The sequence below is a fragment of the Pteropus medius genome, unplaced genomic scaffold, assembly GCF_902729225.1.
Source record: "Pteropus medius unplaced genomic scaffold, Ma_sr-lr_union100, whole genome shotgun sequence".
Taxonomy (NCBI): Eukaryota; Metazoa; Chordata; class Mammalia; order Chiroptera; family Pteropodidae; genus Pteropus; species Pteropus medius.
The window spans coordinates 17,774,940-17,795,612 of record NW_024351073.1 but is presented as its reverse complement, the minus strand read 5'-3'; the positions used below and the strand labels follow the sequence as shown (position 1 = coordinate 17,795,612).

Below are 20,673 nucleotides of genomic sequence, written 5' to 3'. Positions count from 1 at the left end.
CTGCCCTGTTCTCTCCTGTCCCACGTGGTCTCCCACAGCCTGTGTGCACCAGAGCCCTGTCCTAATTCAGGGATGCATGAGAACTGAGGCAGCAGATGGAACTGGCCAGACATGTTGGGGACAGTCTCAAGTGCAACTTTAAAATTTGTGTTCATTGCATTGGACATCCAAACCTGTCTCCTCCTTAAAACAAGACATAGTACCTTCCATGACATGAGTGATTATAGAGGTTCAGAAGAATAATAACACAATGCAACAATAAGGTGCACAACACCTCAGGGGTTAGTGCCCTCTCCACCCTGGGAGTGACTACTCTGACCTTACATTGTGGATAACTACTGTGACTTTACATCTGTGACCTAACACTGCTTCTCTTCATGACCGCTGACTTCGACTCCGGCTGTGATTTGGTGATCATTGAAGATCTCCACGTCTTTTCTTTGTCTTTTCATCCACGTCCATGCTCTATGTCTGTGCCTCAGTCCAGTAAGACATCATAATTTCTTTGTCATCACAAAACTACATTCACACCTTGTGTGACAGTCAAGAGCCAGAAACACAGGCACTCGGTGAGAAGACAGGGTCATGTGGCATTTGGAGCCAGATGGTAATGAGCTGCCTGGCCGTTAACTCCAGGCTCCTGTCCAAATTGTAGACCGATCATTTTTTCCACTTGCAGTTAGAATTGGATGCATGAGATTAGGGAACGGTTCCTGTGTATGCAGAAAAAAGTTTAGCTCCTCTGACAGTGAATGCTAGACTCTAAACGTAGTGTTTTAAGTGGTGCATTAAATGACGATCTACAGCATGTAACTATTGGGAAATCTCTATTAAACTTTTACAATCTTCTTTAAAATAAAATGAACTGCTTCCAAATTGCCAGGTAAGTCGGCCATGCTGTATGGTTCCCTGGACACTTGGTCTAGGTAGTGATTCCAGAGGATCGAATGACATCAGGACTGGAGCAGAAGCTCTGGGCTTGGCAGCCCCCCTGCTCTCTCTCCCCCTTTATTCCTGTGAGAGGCTTTGGCCAAGGGGGAGTTTGTAAAATGTTATTTGGCTCCAGGATGCTTTTTCACACATGCCTGATGCCTCCCAGGCAGGAAGGGGCTATGCCTGATTGTTGTATTTCTCAAAGGTTTTTACACTTTACAAATCTGTTTCCATGTATCTCATTTGGCATATTTCCTGGGGTTTCCTGCCGATGATTATGTAACAAAGTAATCACTAAAGCCAAGAGGGGAGATGGCTTCATGACCCACGAGGGAGTTTGCAGAGCTCTTTCCTTCCTGTCCCATGTCTCTCGTGTACAGACTGCAAAACAAAGCAGTCCATACCCCACTGCCGTGTGGGGATCAGGGGACTCCTTAACTCCCAGCCAGGCTCTTTGCCTAACCGGTCTCTGGTGTAAAGACCTTTGCGGCCGCTGGACTAACCTTTCCCAGGGTGCAGGAGCCAGCTGGTACCTGTGGGCTCCCAGTCGTCTCCCCTGGCAGCACAGGGCCTCCCGCAGTTTGTCAGCGGTCCTCTGGCCTATTCCGTTTCTTCCCATTTGGCAGGGATGCTAAGGCTCTGCCTGCTGCTCCCGGGCAGTTAAAATCTCCCTCACACTTGTCTGCATTCACTGCGCACTTCTGGCCTTCTCCTGCCCCCCACCAACTCACACACTCCCTCGATCAAGTCCGTTTAACTGGCTCGTGAACAGGCCGGTGGCATTGAAGTCCTTTTCCTTCACTGATGCACCGGGTGTCAGCTCCGCCTCCAGGATGGGCGGGTGTTTACAGGACCCGAAGTTGTGGATTACCCCATGACTTGACTGGGGGTGGGGCATTCACGCCCAGCGAGTGCTCCCTTTGGGTCACATCGTGTTCCTTCGCCCCATGAGGACACTTTGTCAGTGGCCTGACCGAATCTCTTCCACTGTGCCTTGTGTATTTTACAGCCTTGACGTCACCAATCGAGTATCAGAGGAACCACAGCGGGGGCGGCGGGGGCGGCGGAGGCGGTGGGGCCCCCAGCAGCAGTGGCCCCAGCAGCTGCAGCGGCCTGCCCAGCTCGAGCAGAAGCAGACCCTCCCGGATCCCCCAGCCTGTACGACACCACTCCCCCGTGCTGGTCTCCTCTGCAGCCTCGAGCCAGGCAGAGGCAGACAAGATGTCAGGTACGTCCAGCCCCGGCCCTTCACTGCCTCCTCCCAGCAGCGGCCTCGCCCCGGAGGCCGGCCCCGGCCAGCCCGGCAGGCACCCCCTCGGCGGCCAGTCCGAAGGGCCCGACAGAGAAGCGGAGCAGATCCCCAAGATGAAGGTGATTGAGAGCCCCAGGAAGTCGAGCGGGAGCGCTGCGGCGGCCAGCCAGGCCAGCCAGGCCAGCCAGGACGGACACGCCAAGGAGCCGCGCGGCCTGGGCCCGCTGCCGCTGGGGAAACCGCGGCCCGGGGCCGCCTCGCCTCTGAACTCGCCTCTCTCCGCCGCCTTCCCGTCTCCGTCTCCGTCTCCGTTCGCCAAGGAGCCCTTCCCCCCCAGCAGCCCCCTGCAGAAGGGGGGCTCCTTCTGGAGCTCCATCCCCGCCTCCCCCGCCAGCCGGCCGGGCTCCTTCACCTTCCCGGGGGACAGTGACTCCCTCCAACGGCAGGCGCACCGCCACGCGGCCCCCGGCAAGGACACGGACCGCATGAGCACGTGCTCCTCGGCCAGCGAGCAGTCCGTGCAGTCCACCCAGAGCAACGGGGTAAGAACGCCTGGCAGCCTCCGCCCGCCCGCCCCACTGCCTCTGTCCCGCCAGCTCTTCTAAACCCCCCGCCGCCGCGCTCCGTACTAACCCGGCTCCGCACGCGTGCCCGCCGTCCGCAGGCCTGGACCTGGACGGCCGCGGCCCGGGCCGCCAGCGCTGGGACTAACCCTGCTCTCCGGACGGCGCCGCCCGCATCTCCACTAACTCGCTCCTCGCTTTGTGTGTCTCCTTATCCGAGAAAGCCAGTCATTAACCTTCTGAATGCAGCATCTTTGAGTCTTTTCCGATTTCTGACCAACAGACTAGACTTCCTTGGACCTTTCTTTTCGCCCCTGCCTTCCTCACACACATTTTTTTTTAGAGGGGTCAGTGTCCTTGCTGTCTACCTCCTATTTAAATCGAAGCCTACACTTTATAAGCTTTTTTGCTCATCGCTTGGTCGTGCTCTTTTATGCCTTAAATTATCTTTGCAGCATTTTTGACTCATCTGCTGAAAAAAAGTCCCTCAAAAACTTCCAACAACAACTCAGAACAAACTAATCCTGACAAAATGGGGGGAAGGAATCTCTCCAGTGGAAATATTTGCTCCCCCCGCCCCCAAAGTTTCACTCTGGAAGAGAGACTGCTTTAGGGCATCTGGAGATGGGTCTCCTGCCGGCGGCTGAGAGCGTGTCCGCGTTCTGTCCAGCAGGGGGCGCAGTGCGGGCTGCGGCGCTCCGGGCATCCTCACCCTCATTTTGCCTGCCACCTATGTCATGTTCTCAAGCAGAGGGGTTGCTGTGGTGGGTTTTTCCCCCATTTCGTGGCTTCCTCACTCTCCCACCCAACTGTTTCCTACACGGTAGATGGCCCGACCCGTAACACCTTCCTGAAGGCATGCGTGAGGGAACACAACTGTTCTAATGAGTGTATGTTTGATCGCTTTATAAATTTTTAAATACATTTCCCTAAAAGGGTCTGTGTCTCTCTTTATGAAAAAAAAAAATCTGGCTTTTGCATGTCTCTCTTTTTCCTCTGGACTTCTGTCAATGCCTTGTTTGGGTTAACTTGGCCTTATCCTTTCCTCCTGTTTTCTGTTATGTATTTTGTTAAACTTTATATTTAATTGAGGAAGAAATTAGGAAATGGATCTTGGTACCTTCCAATCTAATTCTCAAAACCACGTGGTCGAGCAGGCAGCCTCCACAGTGGCCGTCACCAGCATGCGTGTCATAGGTGCCTTGCTGCGTCCTGCACAACAGCTCGGCCCGCTCGTTAGGTTTGCAATGCTGGGTGTGCCCGTGAGCGTCAGAACACGACTCAGCCAGCGGAAAAGATGCAGAGGGCCCAGTGACGCCGTCTGTCAGCACCCAGTTGAATACTCGGTGTGCAGGCCCGCCTCGCAGCTGCGCCCCCTAACGAAATCAACCCGGGAGCAGCCCTTAAGCGCCTCCCAGCCTGGACACTCTCCCTTAGGCACCCGAGGCGTTCTCAGAGTCTGTGTTTCAGAATGAACACCCAGCCACTCCAGCGCGGGAACCCGTGCTGGCCTGTGCGCCCCTGAGTGCACATGCATAACGGCCACCGCCCGGCTCCCTCCCGGGACGTTCACTCTGAGACAAAGGCACAGTCACGTGTGGCACGTACTCCGGCAAGTTTTCAGTTGCAAAAGTTACCTCTTATTTCTGTCTCTTACTTTCTCTTGTGTGGCAGATAACCTGGAAAGGCAAATTGCCAGTGTTTTCAATGGGTCAGAATGCCTTACAGAAATGCCCCCAGAGGCCTGGAAAGACCAGGAGAGGCCTCAGATGGGGATTTTTGCCTCTGGACGCTTAAGTATTTCAGTTAAAAGGAACTGTCGCCCCACCTTGCTCCCACCCATTTGAGCCATCTTATCCTCCTGGCGGGTCAGCGGTGGCCTCCTTCCTCTTGACCACTTCCGTGGAGCTGTCTGCAGTCACAGCCAAGCAGCTGAGCCTAACGCACAACCCAGGTTCTTCCTCCTTCTGGAAAGTTCTACTGAGAGCAAGAGTGGAGTGCTTTGGATCAACCCAGACAGTGATTGTGCCAGCCCCCCAGATGTGGATGCAGAACCTCCCTTGTACCCGTTCCCTGGGCAGCAGTAAAATGCAGCTCTGCTTTTTTCTCTCGAAGGCCAGGGGGCCAGTGCATACCCCTGACCTCCCACTTCGTAAGGGGGTGATGATTGTGCCTGCTGGCAGGATGGTCGTGAGCATTGGACGAGATAGATTTCAAAAGCCGAGTACTTAGCCTTGTACATGGGAAGTGTTCAGAAAACACTAATTGCTTCTATTGTGGCAAAATACTCAAATTATGGTATACTTTATTACCCAAAGTGGCAGTGCCACAGAAGCTACTCTTTGTTTACATTTACTAGCAAATTTGACTCTCTAGTCTCAAAATTATTGGATGTTGCTACGTAAGTCAGATACTAAAGTATGTACTAAAAGCGTAAAACTGTACAATGAGTATGCACAGGCCGAAGCCTGACGAGGACAGCGTGGGCACCCTTGGGGGCAGGACCCCACGACCGCCCCCTTGGCCGAGGCGGGAATGACAGCTCGGCACGCTGGTGTGTTTAATCCACGCTCCACTGTGGGCCTAGAGTCAGAGCCTGGCATTTGAGTCCCAGCACGCTGGCTTGATGACAGCAGTGAGCCACCTGCTCTGGTGTGTCCTAATACCCGTTCAGTAGCCCAGGGCCAGCAGGCATGTGACACGGTTGTCTGGCAGTCACATCTACACCAACCGGCAGAGTCCGGCAGAGGCTAGCGCCTTCAGAGTCCTGGGTATCCATAAAAGTCCAGACAGCGTCGTTGGTGGACGCCTCTGAGAACCAGCTAGCGGGGGCAGGACACTGGGCACCATGCTCTTGTCTCGACTGTTGGTAGAGAGGATAGGGCAAGAGGTAGATTAGGATATGGCAGTGGTCTCAGCTTCCTCCCCCTCTCCTGGAACAAAGGGGTCACTTGGTAAATGACAACTTGGGACAAATACTGCCGCTGGTGTTTCTTCTACTCTCCACCTAATACCACCCAGCTTGCGGGCCCGGGTAGGTGGCCTTAAGAAATGACCTCTGTTTTACATTTGCAATCTTGCCTCCTTGACTAAGTTGCTGAACGTGGATTGAGTGCCTGCTGCATGTCAGTCACTGTGCTGGACACTGAAGACACAGTAGTGACCCAAAACAATCGGGCGCCGCTAGGGCCGCAGGGTCAGTGTGAGGTAGGCTTTCCTCCATCAGGGGCTGTGGCTGAAGCTTGAGTCTCGGGCCAGCGTTGTGCTAAGATCTTCAGTGATGTGTTCCCATGGCAACAGTGCCTTCGAGACACTTGAATCACGCACGCTCAGAGCTCCAAAGGGAGCCAGCCACCAAGGGACACGTAAAGGAGGCCGAGTAGCTGTCCCTCAGAGCAGAACGTGGTTGGTTTCCTTTTTAGGTATTCTGCATTCTTCTAGAAGGGAAAGAGGTGGGAATGATTAGGCTTGCCAGCAGCTCAGCAGCATCCTGGAACACGTGTTCTGGAGGACATCGTATCTGGCCGATGTAGGGGCTCCCTCGTGATCTATTCTTTAATGACACCTGTTTAAATGAGCATGAGAGTCACAGTAACATCACCGTGACATAGATAGGACCCAGCACGGCACGACCACGAGGCCCGAGCCGTTCCTTCGCAGGTGCGAGGAGCTGGGGCTGAAAGTTCCCCGGCGTGAAATGCCATCATTGCACTGATTGGTTTTGAGCTGGTTCCTAAATTGCTGTCTAGAGAAACTCTGGTTTTCGGTGGCTGAAAAAGCACAAAGCTAGCTCAGGAGAGTGTGGAGGCGGCGTGCAGGGCGCCTCGGTGTCTGTCTGGCGGCCGCTGGTCCGCGGCACCGCGGCACGGTGCACTGGCCGGCGCGTCGGTGCCACCGGATCTCATTTCAGTCCCCCTCTGCCTGTTTTCTCTCCGTCTTTCCCTCTGCAGAGTGAAAGTAGCAGCAGTAGCAACATCTCCACCATGTTGGTGACACACGATTACACGGCAGTGAAGGAGGATGAGATCAACGTCTACCAAGGAGAGGTCGTTCAAGTTCTGGCCAGCAATCAACAGAACATGTTTCTGGTGTTCCGAGCCGCCACTGACCAGTGCCCCGCAGCCGAGGGCTGGATTCCGGGCTTCGTCCTGGGGCATACCAGTACAGTCGTGGTGGAGAATCCCGATGGGACCCTCAAGTGAGCGGCCGGCAGGATAGCCCGGGGGGCGGAGAGGCGGAAGGACAAGCGTAAATGGGCCCCAGGGCCCCAGGAGGCCGAAGCCCACTGTGAGAAGGCAGCGACCCTGACTGTCAGTGTGAGCGCACGTCCAAGTACACTGCGGCCCCCCACGGTGAAGATGGGGTGGCTTCCCACCTGTCAGGCCCATTCTTCAGGTTCTCTTAATCACCTGCTCTGGCAGACACAGTGTTCTCAGGCCACTGGAGAGACCACGAGAACATTTTAGTCCCTGGTTGTCTGGTGTGGGTGGGGGGAGGTCGAGGACTTTGCAGGGACCCCTAACTCATTATTGGGGTATGTCAGTGAAGATACTCATTCTGTAAGCTGCCGGTAAAGATACGAGGTGTCTTACCTTATGTATACTGGAAAGCTAATTCAGTTAAGAAACTTGAAACTGATTTTGCTGCATTAAACATTATTTTAAAGAAAACAAAAGATAGGTGCTGGATTCAGAAACTTTCCTTACCTGAACCTCTCCAGCTGCGGAAGGGGTCAGCCACGTGGCTTCTGAGAGCAGACGCATTGCAAGACTTGGTGATTTTTGAAGCCTCCAAAGACTTCAGCCCAAAAACCCGGACCCAGAGCACTGACAGTGGCCATGGTCCTCGCCAGGCTTGGCTGTGCCCTTGGCTGGGTTTGCAAGGCTGGCATGCTGGCAAGCCAGCCCCGCAGTGTGCCTTTGCGATCAGTGCTGCCCCCTCTCCCTGACCCCGCAGGGAGGCTGGGCTTAAGTTCAGGCTACAGGGAGCCTGTCTTCCCTGACAGCCCCTTGTCTCGTTTCTCCTTGTTCGAGAATCCCATTTTATACTTTGTTTTTGTCTAAATATGTTGTTAGGTCCTTCGTTAGCGTTCTCCAGAGCAATGGAATCAACAAGATGTGTGTGAGGGGAGAGAGAGAGAGAGACAGAGAAAGGTTTATTATAAGGAACTGGGTCACGCAGTTACAGAGACCAGCAAGTCCAGGTCTGCAGGGTGGGCCAGCAGGCTGAGACCCAGAAGAGCCGATGGTGCGGATAAAGTCAGAGGCATTCCACTAGAGGATCCCACCTTGTTCAAAGAGGCTGGTCTTTTTGTTCTGCTCAGACCTTCAGCTGACTAGATGCAGCCCACCGCTGTGTGAAGAGTAATAGGCTTTAACTCTACCAATTAAAATGTTAATCTCATCCAGAAACACCCAGAATGGTGTTTGACCAAGTAGCTGAGCATCCATAGGCCCAGTCAAGTTAATACACAAAATTAACCATCACAGGCACCTTTATCTTTAATCCTTGAAATTGATCGAACCAAGCGTTGGTTTTATCTCCTGGTTATTGAGAATCGTGGAAAGTATTCTTAGTAGGCGTCATGGTTACTGAAGCTTTCTGTCAACCGTGTGTCTGTGTCAGTTGACGAGTCAGCTTTTCCCTAATGCTTTCTGGAGTCCCCTGCTGAACACTGGAAAGGCAGAATACTAACAACGTCTTAATTTCCCCCTAGGAAGTCAACATCTTGGCACACAGCACTCCGTTTAAGGAAAAAATCTGAGAAAAAAGATAAAGACGGCAAACGGGAAGGCAAGTTAGAGAACGGTTATCGGAAATCGCGGGAAGGACTCAGCAACAAGGTATCCGTGAAGGTGGGTACCGGCCTTGTCCTCGGGGCACAGGGGCTGGGCCGGCCCGAGAGGACCCTGGAGAGCAGCCGCTCGGCAGGCCTGGGCCCGGCTGGCTTGGCATCGCCTCCCAGCACACCGCCTCCCTCTGCCCGGGAGCAGACCCCACAGGGCTTCAGAGGGGGCGTCCAGGGACGGTGCCTGCTGGCACAGGTACGCATCTGTGTGCTGAGGACCCAGGTATACATGTGGGCACCTCACCAGGCACGCGCCTGGCTTACAGAGAACGCCGTGCGGTTCCCAGAAGAGGCAGAGACTAGATTCTCAGCAGCAGACAGTGCCAAGCAGCTGTGGCTCAGACTTCCTTCTGTGCCCACCTCAGACCATGGGGGAGGGGACTAGATGCCAAGACACGGGGTCACTGGCTCTCGCAAATGCCCCGGTTCCGGTCAGCTTCACTCCTTTGCCATCAGATTGCCTTACACCTGGGGGAGTTCTGCCTGTAGAAAAAGAAAATTCCTACAGGGAGGGCGAGACCCTGGGTCAGGACACCAGCCATTCTGCAGAAGGAGGGGCCTGGGGACAGCTGGCCTCGGCCCATAGGATGAGAAAAATGGACATCTCCGAGTCGAAGCCAGCATTTTGCGCATGTGGGTGGGAAGAGCAAATCACCCCCGTTCATGTGACAGGGAGCGTCCGAGTGCGTTTGAAGGGGGAAGGGGCGGTAGGCAAACCAGCAGGGTTTCTGCTGAGCTTCAACGATTCCGAGCCCTGGAGCGAAGCCTCGGACCTCGAGACAGGTCGTGTTTTTGGTTCATACCTGTGTGCTTTTTCCATTTCAGCTTCTCAATCCCAACTTCATTTATGACGGTGAGTGCCGCTGCCTTTTCTTCGGGTCTTACCGGCCGTGGTCGGGGGAGGAGGGATGTCCCAGAACACGCAGGTGTAGCCCGCGGAAGCGGTTTCTGGCAGAGCTCTGGCTGGGGTGGCGACCGAGGGCCCCCCTGCGTGTCAGGGAAGCATGGCGGGCGTGGGAGGGGAGCCCGGGGCCCAGTGTCACCGACTCATTTCTCACACAGTTCCCCCAGAATTCGTCATTCCCTTGAGCGAAGTCACATGTGAGACAGGGGAGACCGTTGTTCTTAGATGTCGAGTTTGTGGCCGCCCCAAGGCCTCCATCACCTGGAAGGGCCCCGAGCACAACACCCTGAGCAACGATGGGCACTACAGCATCTCCTACAGGTGAGGGAGGCTCCTACACGTGTGGGCGGGTCTCGCACCTGGTTCCACTGCGGCCGACGTGGTCAAGTCCCTCATGTCAGGTTGTGCTTCACACGGGGACGCTTCCCGTGAGGGACCATTCCCTACCTGGGTGGGCAACTAAAATTAACGGTCCACTTGAAACTTCTCATCGTGACCTAATCTCCCACTTTCCTGTGACCCTGGAGAAAGCCCAGGGGGCCGGCAGCTGGGGTTGCTGAGCCTCCCTGACGTGTGGTGTGTTCTCGCGTGTGTGGCAGTGACCTAGGAGAGGCCGCTCTGAAGATCGTCGGCGTGACCACCGAGGACGACGGCATCTACACGTGCATCGCCGTGAACGACATGGGCTCGGCCTCAGCCTCAGCCAGCCTGCGGGTTCTCGGTGAGCACCAGTTCCGGGGACCACAAGCTCAGAGCCCCTCCGCACACCGTGACAGTCAGTCCCTCGTGAGCCTTCCGAAAGAGAGTGGCAAGTAGCCGACCACAGTCTCCAGGACGTCCCGGGGTGGGCGACCTCTGGGCACGTCTCACGGGACAGGGGAGGGTGCCCGGTGCAGGCCTCTGACCATGGCCTCTGGGCGCTTGAGCTCGGTTCAAACAAGATGCATCCTGCGCTCTTAGTTCTCTTACATCCACTTCCTCTTTGCTCTGGTTATCCAGGTGACGCTTCGGCTCTAAGAGAATCTAATCTGAGTCGATCTCGGGGGACACGCGTGAAAGGGAAGGAGAGGAGTGTGGTTGAGGCCTGTGCGGGCTCTGTGCCTGTCTCAGGCCCTGACAGCAGCCCTTCGGGTGGGTGTGGACCCCCGTCAGAGCGACCTCGGGGGGACCCTGTGCCTTGGTCTGAAGCCTCTGCTCTCTCTCCTCTGCTGAACCATGAGCTACTCAAGGCAGATCTCATATTTTAAGCCTTTTTAAAATTTCCGGTAGTTGCACTTGACCTGTAGAGATGCTCAGTAAGCAACACGTGTTGTGTGATCAACCAGCATTTCGCGGACCACCAGCCATGCGGGGGTTCAGGGGAAGGGGGGATGCTGCGATTCCTCACTGATCCGGCAGCCGCTTCCAAGAGCGAAAATAAAAATCCAAACGAAAAGGTGAATTGAGTCTGGAAGCGCCCTGTGTGTAGACAATAAACTGAACTGTCTTAGAACTTTCATCCCAAATATCTTAATCCTATATGTATATTAATTTCATTAAGTCAGAGAAAGGAAGTATTCTGATTTTCGGATGATGCCACCAAAGTCTTGAAGTTGACAGTAAAGAATCACCGATATTCTAATTTTTAAAAGATGTCACAGAAATTACACAGGCGACTTATTTCTTAACAAATCGCTAGTGAAAGCTGAGGGGGTTCGGGGAGATGCATTGACTCCTGAAGACGTGAGCGGGGGAATAAGGGAGGAGGAGGTGTGTTTGTTCTCACCTAAGTCCGGCTTTTTTTCCACACTGAGTCCCAGCCTGCAGTGTGCATTTTACACTCCAGCACACCTTCCTCGCGGTGGCCACGGTTCAGATGCTCAGGAGCCACGTGCGGCTGCCGCGTCGTGTCGGACAGCGCAGGGCCGTAGACGTCTCCCCCAGATGCACCATGTAAACCAAGCTCGGGGGGGTGGGGGGTGCTGCTCTTCCCGCAGGTCCAGGGAGTGATGGCATCATGGTGACCTGGAAAGACAACTTTGACTCCTTCTACAGCGAAGTGGCTGAGCTGGGCAGGTACGCTCTACACCCCGGACCCCCTTCCGAGAGAGCAGCGTGTAGGGCGTAACTCACTGTAAGAGCAGACGATAAAGGCAGACGGTGCGTTCGCCAGCGTTTGGTAGTTGTACGTGTTACGATTGCAACGAGACCTGTGATCGCCCTTCTGTACCAAACGTCGAAGTAACGAAGACGTGTTCAGCTTCGGTGCAGAGAGAGTCAGGGCCCAATGCCATGACCCACCCACCTAAGTGATGGGCCGACTCCTGCACTGTGTACCAGCTGTGTCCCATCCTTGCCGGGATCCGGGGAAGAGTCACTCACACCAGTCCTTGTAGGACTTCATTCTCCCGCAGGGTCCGAGCCGGAAAAGGCTGGATGTCTCCTTGAGGTTCCAGCTGCACGTGGAGCTCCAGGCGGTGTAGCAGGGGGTGCGGGTGCCAACTAAGAGGGGGCTGCAGCAGAAGGGGCTGTTTCTCACTGGAAGGGGCAGCCCAGCCCGGGCGGTGTCCTCAGGCACCCAGGCCCCTCTGACTCTCCTCCCACACAGCCCTCGGCCGCATCTTATGTGGCAAGGAGGAGGTCAAAAGTATGACAGATGGACGTGTCCCTTTCAAAAAGCTGTCGAGGAACTCCCCCGGCAGCAGCCTCTTACATTCCGGTGGCCACACTGGGTGGCGGCTCCAGTGATCTGGTCACCGCCTGCGTTCACCGCTGCACGAGGCAGCCCTTGCTGTCTCAGAGCAGCAGTGATGTGCCCTGTCACACAGCGTGTGACCGACCAGGCAGTTCTGTTGGTCTCTCCTGAGCTCAGTCGGATGGCACACCCACATGTCACCCACGTGTCCTTGGCCTGGCACGCTAGGCCCCGGGGATTCCTCACATGATGGCAGAAGCATTCTAAGAAAGCAAAAGCAGCAGCTGCAAGGCCTCCAAGGCCCAGCCTCAGGAATCAACACCTGTGCTCCTTCCGCGTTCTGCGGGTCAGAACCGGCCCCGGCCAGCCCCGTTCAAGGGAAGAGAGACCCCACCTCTCCACAGTGCATGAGCCCTAACCCTCCACCACCTGCCGCCGGCCACAGGCGTCTCTCTCTGCCTCACGTGCCCCAACCCCCAGACTCATCTCATGGTGGCAGCGGACTCAGACCCGGGGTCTGAGGTCCTGCTGTCCAGGTCAGGTCGAGGAGTAGCTGCAGCTTCGCAGGTGCGGTTCATGGGGTGCAGCTCCCGGGACCGTGAACTAGAGACGAGTGGCCTGCGCCACACGCACCCAAAGGCAGTGACAGCAGTTGACACTCCTCTTTTCAAGGGTGGGGGACGGGGTGGCCAGAAGGCACGTGAGCTTCTTCACATGACAAACTTCTCCACGAGAGCAAAGGTAGAAGCTGTCTGGCGAGTCTCACAGTGTCACCTCTGCCACATTCAGAGGTCAGAGGGCATCAAGTGACCTGCCTAGACCAGGGCAAGGAAACGGAGTCTGTCTGGGGAAGGAGAGACAGTCTCATGGCTGAGCGGCTCGGACGCAGGCCTCCTCGGGCCGTCACGGGGTGCCCGGGGGTCAGGGCCTGTGGCCAGGGGCAGGAGGCTGCCCCACATCTGGTCTGTTTAGGGCCACAGCTGTTCCCCACGACACACTCAGCCCTCTGAAAATTGCCTCCAACCTGTCTTCCAGGGGCAGGTTCTCTGTCGTGAAGAAATGTGATCAGAAAGGGACCAAGCGAGCAGTGGCCACTAAGTTTGTGAACAAGAAGTTGATGAAGCGTGACCAGGTCACCCACGAGCTCGGCGTCCTGCTGAACGTGCAGCACCCGCTCCTGGTCAGCCTCCTCGACACCTTCGAGACGCCCACCAGCTACGTCCTGGTTTTAGAAATGTGTGTATACGCCGCCTTCCCCCCCTACTCCCCCCACCCTCACTCCCCCCCACCCCACCCTGCCGCTTCAGGGGCCTCGCCTCGAGTGTTTCACTGCCATTTATTCTCTACGAAGGACAGAAAGCGGGACTCTAGGATTCACAGAACTTCTGAAAAGCACATCTACTATTAAAGACCACAGTTTAGAGCTTTCTCGTAAATGTAGAAAAAGCACAGTCTTTAGTACGTGCCGTCCCACAAGGGAGCAGCAAGCCTAACGTCTCTACCCAGGCTCCCGCTGGTCTCAGCCAACCTGGAGATGCCACCTGGTCTCCAAAGGTCCCGAGAGGCGAGGCCTCTAAAGACACATGCCCCTGCTAGTGACCTCTGGTGGGTGCTTGGGGTGGGCTCGCTAAGACCCACTCTGTGAGATGCCCTGGGCGTCCAGCTCAGCCCCAGAGCCAGTCCTGCCCACGAAAGGATGATCAGGAGGTGCGGCACCTCACCAAGGGGTCACCCTCTGGAGGGCGGTGGCCTCCGACCAGAGTAGCCTCGCTGCTCCCCAAGGTACTTACTGGCCCTGGGGGCTGTCTCGGTATATGGTTCACTCATTTAAAGAGAAAGACTGTGAAACCTGTGACCCAAGAGCAGTGGCCCCCCCGGGGGACGTTCGTGTCACAGCTCAGGGCGGGGGTGCTACCCACATCTGGAGGGTGGAGGCCGGAGATGCTGCTCACCGTCCCGCAGGGCACAGGACGGCCACGGTGCCAGTGGTGCCGCGTGGGAAGCCCTGCCCTCAGAACACCCTGGTTCCTGTGAAACGTCTCGGCATTTGTCTTTGTTTAAATCCCTCTTCCTCCTTTTTAGGGGGAGCCCTTTCATTCGTTTACTTGGATTTACAATTTCTCCTCCACTGGCAAAAGCAAAATCATTTGCACCTTTCCGTAGTTCTTGATACGTTCTCCAGTGAGGACGGGCAGGAGGACCACCCCACGGACCCACGTAGGGGGACAGTCGTGGCAACAACGGGGCTCGAGCTTCGGGACCTCACTTGTGGGGACTCCATCAAGGCCCCCTGCGCCTGACTTTGTTTCCCATACTCCTTTTCTTAAAGAATTTGGAAGCGCCCCCAACCCCACAGCCTTGATAGGACTAGGCTGCCGGAGTGGCCCCAGTGGACAGCCCCCCACACCTGGTGGGGGTGTATATTTCAGGAGGGTCTGCCCCCCCGGAGCCGACAGCTAAAACCTCCTGCTGGCACATCGGCGTGGGGCCCGCCCAGCCCTGCTCTGGAACAGCAAGCCCGTCAGGGGGCAGAAGGGAGGACACTGCCCTCCCCGAGGCTGGTCGCCGTGCAGAGGGCACGTTACTGGCGGCAGGCCTCGGGCTCTCCCCGGCCTCCTTTCGGTCCTTGCTCTGCCTCTCACTGACTCTGTCACCTGGGGCTCACTTCTCAACCTGGGCGTCCTCTGAAATCTCAGCTACTTTGGTGGTGGTGGTTGTGAGGCTAAAATGATGTCCAGCAGAGACCTGCCCCTTGGGGCCTTCGGTACCTGAGAGGGTCCTTCCTGGCTCTAGAAGCTTGGTGATTGACAACCGTTGCCCATCTCCTCTGAGGGTTTTTAGCAAGCGCTGTCCTGGAGTCCTCATCAAAAACCCGCGAGACCTCCGTTTCTGGTTAAAAATGTGTTCAGCTGTTGTTTCTTCTCACCGAAAGACTAAGCAGCTGGCCTCGCCATGCTATTAATAGGATTTATTTCCATACCAGATTCTCCGTGATCACTCCCTAGTACCAGACAAGTCACCGATCTTCCTATAAGTTTGTTTTGCAAACAGAGGGGGCAGCATCAGGCCAGTGTTCAGAGAGGCCGGGCCAGACCACCTCCCTACAGTCCCAGCCTTCGCTCACGAGCCATGTGACCCTGGGGGGGTTGCATTCCTTCCCCGTGCCTCAGTTCCCTCATCTGTAAAATGGGGACAATAGAACACTTGGAGAGTTGTCATGGGGATTAAGTGCATTGATAGAAGGTGTTTAGTCCCCGGCACATGGGCAGCTCTGTATAAGTGTATTGTAAGTATTAAAAGTAAATTCCTAGTGGGAAGACTTTCTAGGCCATCACGAAGCACACGCTGGGCCGCCTTGTGGTCTGCGTCTCCACTACGTCATCTGGTTCCGCCTTCCCATCGGTCATTCTACAGATGACGAAACTAAGGCCCGGGGAGGCAGGACTCCTCCATTCCCTCCAGCAGATGCCCACAGAGCACCTACTGTGCGCCTGGCACTGCTCCTTCAGCAGACGCCCACAGAGCACCTACTGTGCGCCTGGCACTGCTCCTTCAGCAGACGCCCACAGAGCACCTACTGTGCACCTGGCACTGCCAGGCAGCTTGCCCACAGCGCTCCCTCACGCCCGGGAGGCAGGGCTCTAGTGGAGCCGATGGGATGGGGGCCTCCCAGTGTCCCCTGAGGGCTGAGCCGCCTTGTCCTCCACGCACATCTCCACAGAGGTGGTATCCACAAGTCACCCTCCTGGTCCAGTCGTGCGTCAGGTGGAGTATGGCCCTGAACTGCCGATGGGACGTTGACGAGGGCGCAGAGACCAGCACGTTTGTTTCGATTCAGACCAGAAGGGTCTCTAAGGGGAGGCGGCGTCACAGTGACAGTCGCTCACGTTCCTCCCTCCACAGGGCTGACCAGGGGCGTCTCCTGGACTGCGTGGTGCGCTGGGGGAGCCTCACCGAAGGGAAGGTCAGGGCATACCTGGGGGAGGTGCTGGAAGCCGTCCGATACCTTCACAACTGCAGGATCGCACACCTGGACCTCAAGGTCAGTGGGCTCCGGGGACCAGAGGGCGGCGTGTGGCCACGACACGGCATAAAGGGCCACTCGGCTCGTCCTCCGAATCCAGGCCAGAATCCCCCGAGGGATGGGGACAAACGTGAGGGGTGGCGGATGGGAGCACCGATTTCTAAGAGTCTGCTTTTGGTGACGTGAGGTCTTCAGACACTTCAGGAGATTTCAGAAGGTTCTGTGAGTTCGGCTGGGCTGGTGGAACTGGTTCGGCGGTAACTGAGAAAGGAGGGGAAGGTGTCACCGTCGGTGCTGGGAGGTAAAACGGATACCCAGCCTCACAAACGGGCGTTGTTCACACGCAGCCTCGTGCCGGTCTAAGCCGAGCCGGGCCACGGTGGCCACGTCGGTGCCTTTTCCTCCCCCAGGGGCCTGCGTGTGCCACGTGCCTGTTTTGCACGTGAACAGCGTGTTCTGACCGACCGTGTAGATTCCTGGGCCGCGTCACTTCAGCTTGAGAGTGGGGTTGACGAAAATGACAGTGGCCTTATCCTGTCTTGCAGCCCGAAAATATCCTGGTGGATCAGAGTTTAGCCAAGCCAACGATTAAGCTGACTGACTTTGGAGATGCTGTCCAGCTCAACACGACCTACTACATCCACCAGTTACTGGGGAACCCCGAATTTGCAGCCCCCGAAATCATCCTGGGGAACCCGGTCTCCCTGACCTCGGATGTGTGGAGTGTTGGGGTGCTCACATACGTACTTCTTAGCGGCGTGTCCCCCTTCCTGGACGACAGCGTGGAAGAGACCTGCCTGAACATTTGCCGACTAGACTTTAGTTTCCCAGATGACTACTTTAAAGGAGTGAGCCAGAAGGCCAAGGACTTCGTGTGTTTCCTCCTACAGGAGGACCCCGGCAAGCGTCCCTCGGCTGCGCTGGCCCTGCAGGAGCAGTGGCTGCAGGCGGGCCATGGCAGCGGCACAGGCGCGGGCGTCCTGGACACGTGCAGGCTGACCTCCTTCATTGAGCGGCGCAAACACCAGAACGACCTTCGACCCATCCGGAGCGTTAAAAACTTCTTACAGAGCCGGCTTTTGCCTCGGGTGTGACCTGTCTTGAAAGTTCTTTCTCATTCTCTTTCACCTGCCAATCAGACGTTAATTTGAATTTCGAAGAGAAACACGAACCAACATAACTGCTCAGCTGCCGATGTTCATCGTGTGGAGTCGCGCTCCGAGTGAGCCGCACTCGGCGGTGTCGGGACCCGGGCTGCCAGCTGTGCTGGGTGGAGGCCCTTCTCTCACACTCTGAGAGCAGGACAGCGTTGCTGTATCACAGTCTTTTCTTCAGGTTTCTGCAAAAAAAAAAAAAAAAAAAAGAAAAAAACTTTTTTAAACAAACATGAATAGAATTTTGCAAATTTTTTTCCAAGATTTATTCAAGGAAACGAAATGCCTGTGTTCATCCACTGGTGTTAACGAACAAAACAGAGATACCGAACACCTCTGGGGGAAGACACCCTAGTGGTGGCAGTCCCCACCCCCACCCCCCGCGGCCTCGTCCAGAGCTCGGCGTCCACCTGGCTCTGAGCTTTTCCAGCTGCCTGATCTGTGTGCGTCTCTCCGGGACGCCAGGCTAGGCTTCTGAGACGTGCATTCAACCTCAAACTTTTGCATAAAAACAGAATGAATTGTTTTGCTCTGATGAAATGTAGGCCTTACTTGTATATAAGACTGGTCCTGCCTTCTGTCTGTCCCTTCCCCACCTGCCTCCCCGCCCACCCCACGCCCCCGCCCACCACCCGGGGCTTCCTTGGGGGTCAGAGGGGTTCTGCCCATCACCAAGGACATCAGGTTGGGTCTTGCCCCACTGCCCCCACCCCCAAGCCGTCAATCAGATTGTTGAGCAGTATACAGTCAGATGAAAATACTGTAAATGCACTCATTGGGGTTTTTTTTTGGTTTTATTTCATACCATGTGCAATGTTGTGGCTTTAACATTTTATGCAACTATTTATGAAGACCTCTGTTGTACCTGTAATAAATATATAGAAAAAGCACATACTTCGTACGGTGAGCTTTATGGTTTCAGGCGTGTCGGGTGGGCGGGTGGGGACCAAAGCCATCGGTTCAAGGAGACTTAACTCTTTGTGAAATCTGTCAGTTTTGAGGACTGTAAAAAGTGATTTCATACTCTGAACATAAAACTGGATAATAGGGTAATGTTTTAAAATGTATTATGCTATTATTCAGAATGCCAAAGTATTTTTCCCCCCCTAAAACCAGTCTGAACATTTACTACTTTTTAGACTTTTTGACGTTCAACTTTCTGTACAAAAATTGGCTGGACTTGGAGCTTTTGGTAAGAAATAAAAGCCAATTAAGCACTCGCCACCTTGAAGCTGGCACCCCATGCCTTTGTCACTGTGGCAGAATTAATGCTGGCATGGGGAGGCCTTCCACAAAAGATGCTGGGCTTCTGGGCGCGCTTGAATTTTTCTGGATGTCTTTTTATCTTTATTGTGAGAAATACACTAAAACAGAGGCCAGCTCGCTTCCCACGCCAGCCAGACACCGGGTCTTGAGCCATAAACTGGCGTAGTTAAACTTTGCAGCTTCCAATGTATTTTATTTATTCTTTTTGTTGGGTTTTGTTTGTTTCTTGTAAAATTGTACAGAAACTTTTTAAAAGAGATTGGACTCAGAACTGGATGTGTATCGTAACCTCACGACTTTGTATTGTTTCTTTTATTATTTCAGTTAAACTTTTACATTATTTTGCATGTATATTTCTTTGTACAGAGACCTTACATGTTTACACAGTACGATGTGATGTAAATATTTTATTTTGCCATCAGTTATTTTAAAAAATTAAACATAATTTGCCTGATTTTTGTGTTAGGCCTTTTATTGAGATGGGTCGCTGTTGAATGCCAAAGAGAAATAACCGAGGGAGAGATCGGATTGGCCTCGTGGGCCGGGGGCGGAGTGCTACAGGAGGGAATATTCTGAGTCGAGAGTGTGCTGAACACAGCCAGAAATGGAAGTCGCGAGGCTCCTGCAGACTGGCTCACAGAGCCCGGACGCCCGTGTATGAACAGCTGTTAACAGTGTGGCTGCACCATGTCCTTGGTTAGAATATCTTGACGAACATAGAATCAGGGCAGAGAGAAGAACTGTTGCATCCTGGCCACAGAAAAGCAACATTAACGTCGTCCGGACGGATTGAGGAAAACGAAGCGCTTAGATGTCAACACCAGCATTACGAGCAAACCAGAGATCCTGCAACCGTGAAGACCCCCAACTCCACCCCACGCAGAGTCGCCTGGTCCGAGGGGATTTGCAGAACAGGTTTCATTTTCCCTGTGTTTGCTGAAACCCTGAAGGTAAGACCCTGAGTTGGGGCATGGGATGCTCACTGTCCCTGAGGAGGTGCCTCCTTTGAGTCCCAGGGACACGGATGGCTCTATGCTCCAGGGGGCGGGAAGGCAAGGTCGGCTCTAATCCACTGCAGCAGCATCAGTGTTTGCCGTCCCAAGCCCCATACTGGGTCACGTGGCCACCACAAGTGACAGTAAATTCTAAGCATCATATAGCAAGCATTAATTCAAAGGATATTAGATCATTGGAAGGAAAGATCCTTTCAACTGTCCATTTTTGAGACGTAATTATAGAGGGAAATAATTCAGGGAGTAATACAATGCTCTAAGCGTATGCGCGTGTGGGATTTAACTTACAAAGAATAAAGTGCACAGATCATAAGTATATAGCTCAATACGTTTCTATACATGTATGTACCTGTGGTCACCGCCCAAAGCAAAATAGGGGACATTTCCATTAACCCCCAGAAGATCCCTTGTGTCCCTTCCCTGTCCCTCTCTGCCAGAGGCGATGACCACTGTTCTGATTTCTGTCACCCACAGATGTTTCCCTTCAAACTTCATATACGTAGAATCATGCGCTATGTACCTTTTAAAATTAGGCTGAACTATTTTGAGGTCATTGTAGATTTGCATGCAGTTGTGTGAAATGTACCTTTTGAAAGGATTCCCAGTGATAACATCATGAAACCCATCGCCATGTTACAGTGGGATGTTGCGAGCTTAGATAGCAGGCAAATCTAAATAGCTTTTTAGAATAACTTCTGAAAAGGATTTGAGAGGCTGAGAGGGCCAAGGGCAGTGTGACCGTTGTGTGTGGCCATTGATATGGTCAGGGCCTTCCTGCCCCGGCTTTATCTTCCACAAATGGGTTCTTCCCCACCCCCCATCTGTGTCTTTTTCTCCCTTGGGGCACTTTGATTCCTCACGGAACTCTGATTGTCAATAGTGAGGAATTACTGAGAAAGCTTATCTTCTCTACCAAGGGTCCACAGTGTCCCCAAGGCGTTCAGGTTTCAGGGCAGGTGAATAAGCCCCAAACACGGAAGTTATTGCTCATTTTGAGTTTAAAAAAAAATGTAAGCAAATATAAATAACAATCGTGAAAGCA

General features: G+C 54.4%; 1 protein-coding gene across 1 annotated transcript in view; it reads left to right on the top strand.

The window, feature by feature from the left end:
* Nucleotides 1–19,072, top strand: part of TRIO (trio Rho guanine nucleotide exchange factor) — a 324,442-nt gene extending 305,370 nt beyond the window's left edge. The window contains exons 46-55 of the mRNA XM_039842534.1: nt 1,943–2,727; nt 6,699–6,946; nt 8,465–8,603; nt 9,422–9,449; nt 9,659–9,821; nt 10,100–10,221; nt 11,477–11,555; nt 13,210–13,410; nt 16,078–16,216; nt 16,744–19,072. Coding sequence (XP_039698468.1) covers nt 1,943–2,727; nt 6,699–6,946; nt 8,465–8,603; nt 9,422–9,449; nt 9,659–9,821; nt 10,100–10,221; nt 11,477–11,555; nt 13,210–13,410; nt 16,078–16,216; nt 16,744–17,292 — 2,453 coding nt within the window. The 3' untranslated portion in view covers nt 17,293–19,072. The remainder of the gene's footprint in view (nt 1–1,942; nt 2,728–6,698; nt 6,947–8,464; nt 8,604–9,421; nt 9,450–9,658; nt 9,822–10,099; nt 10,222–11,476; nt 11,556–13,209; nt 13,411–16,077; nt 16,217–16,743) is intronic.
* The last annotated feature ends 1,601 nt before the right edge of the window (nt 19,073–20,673 follow it).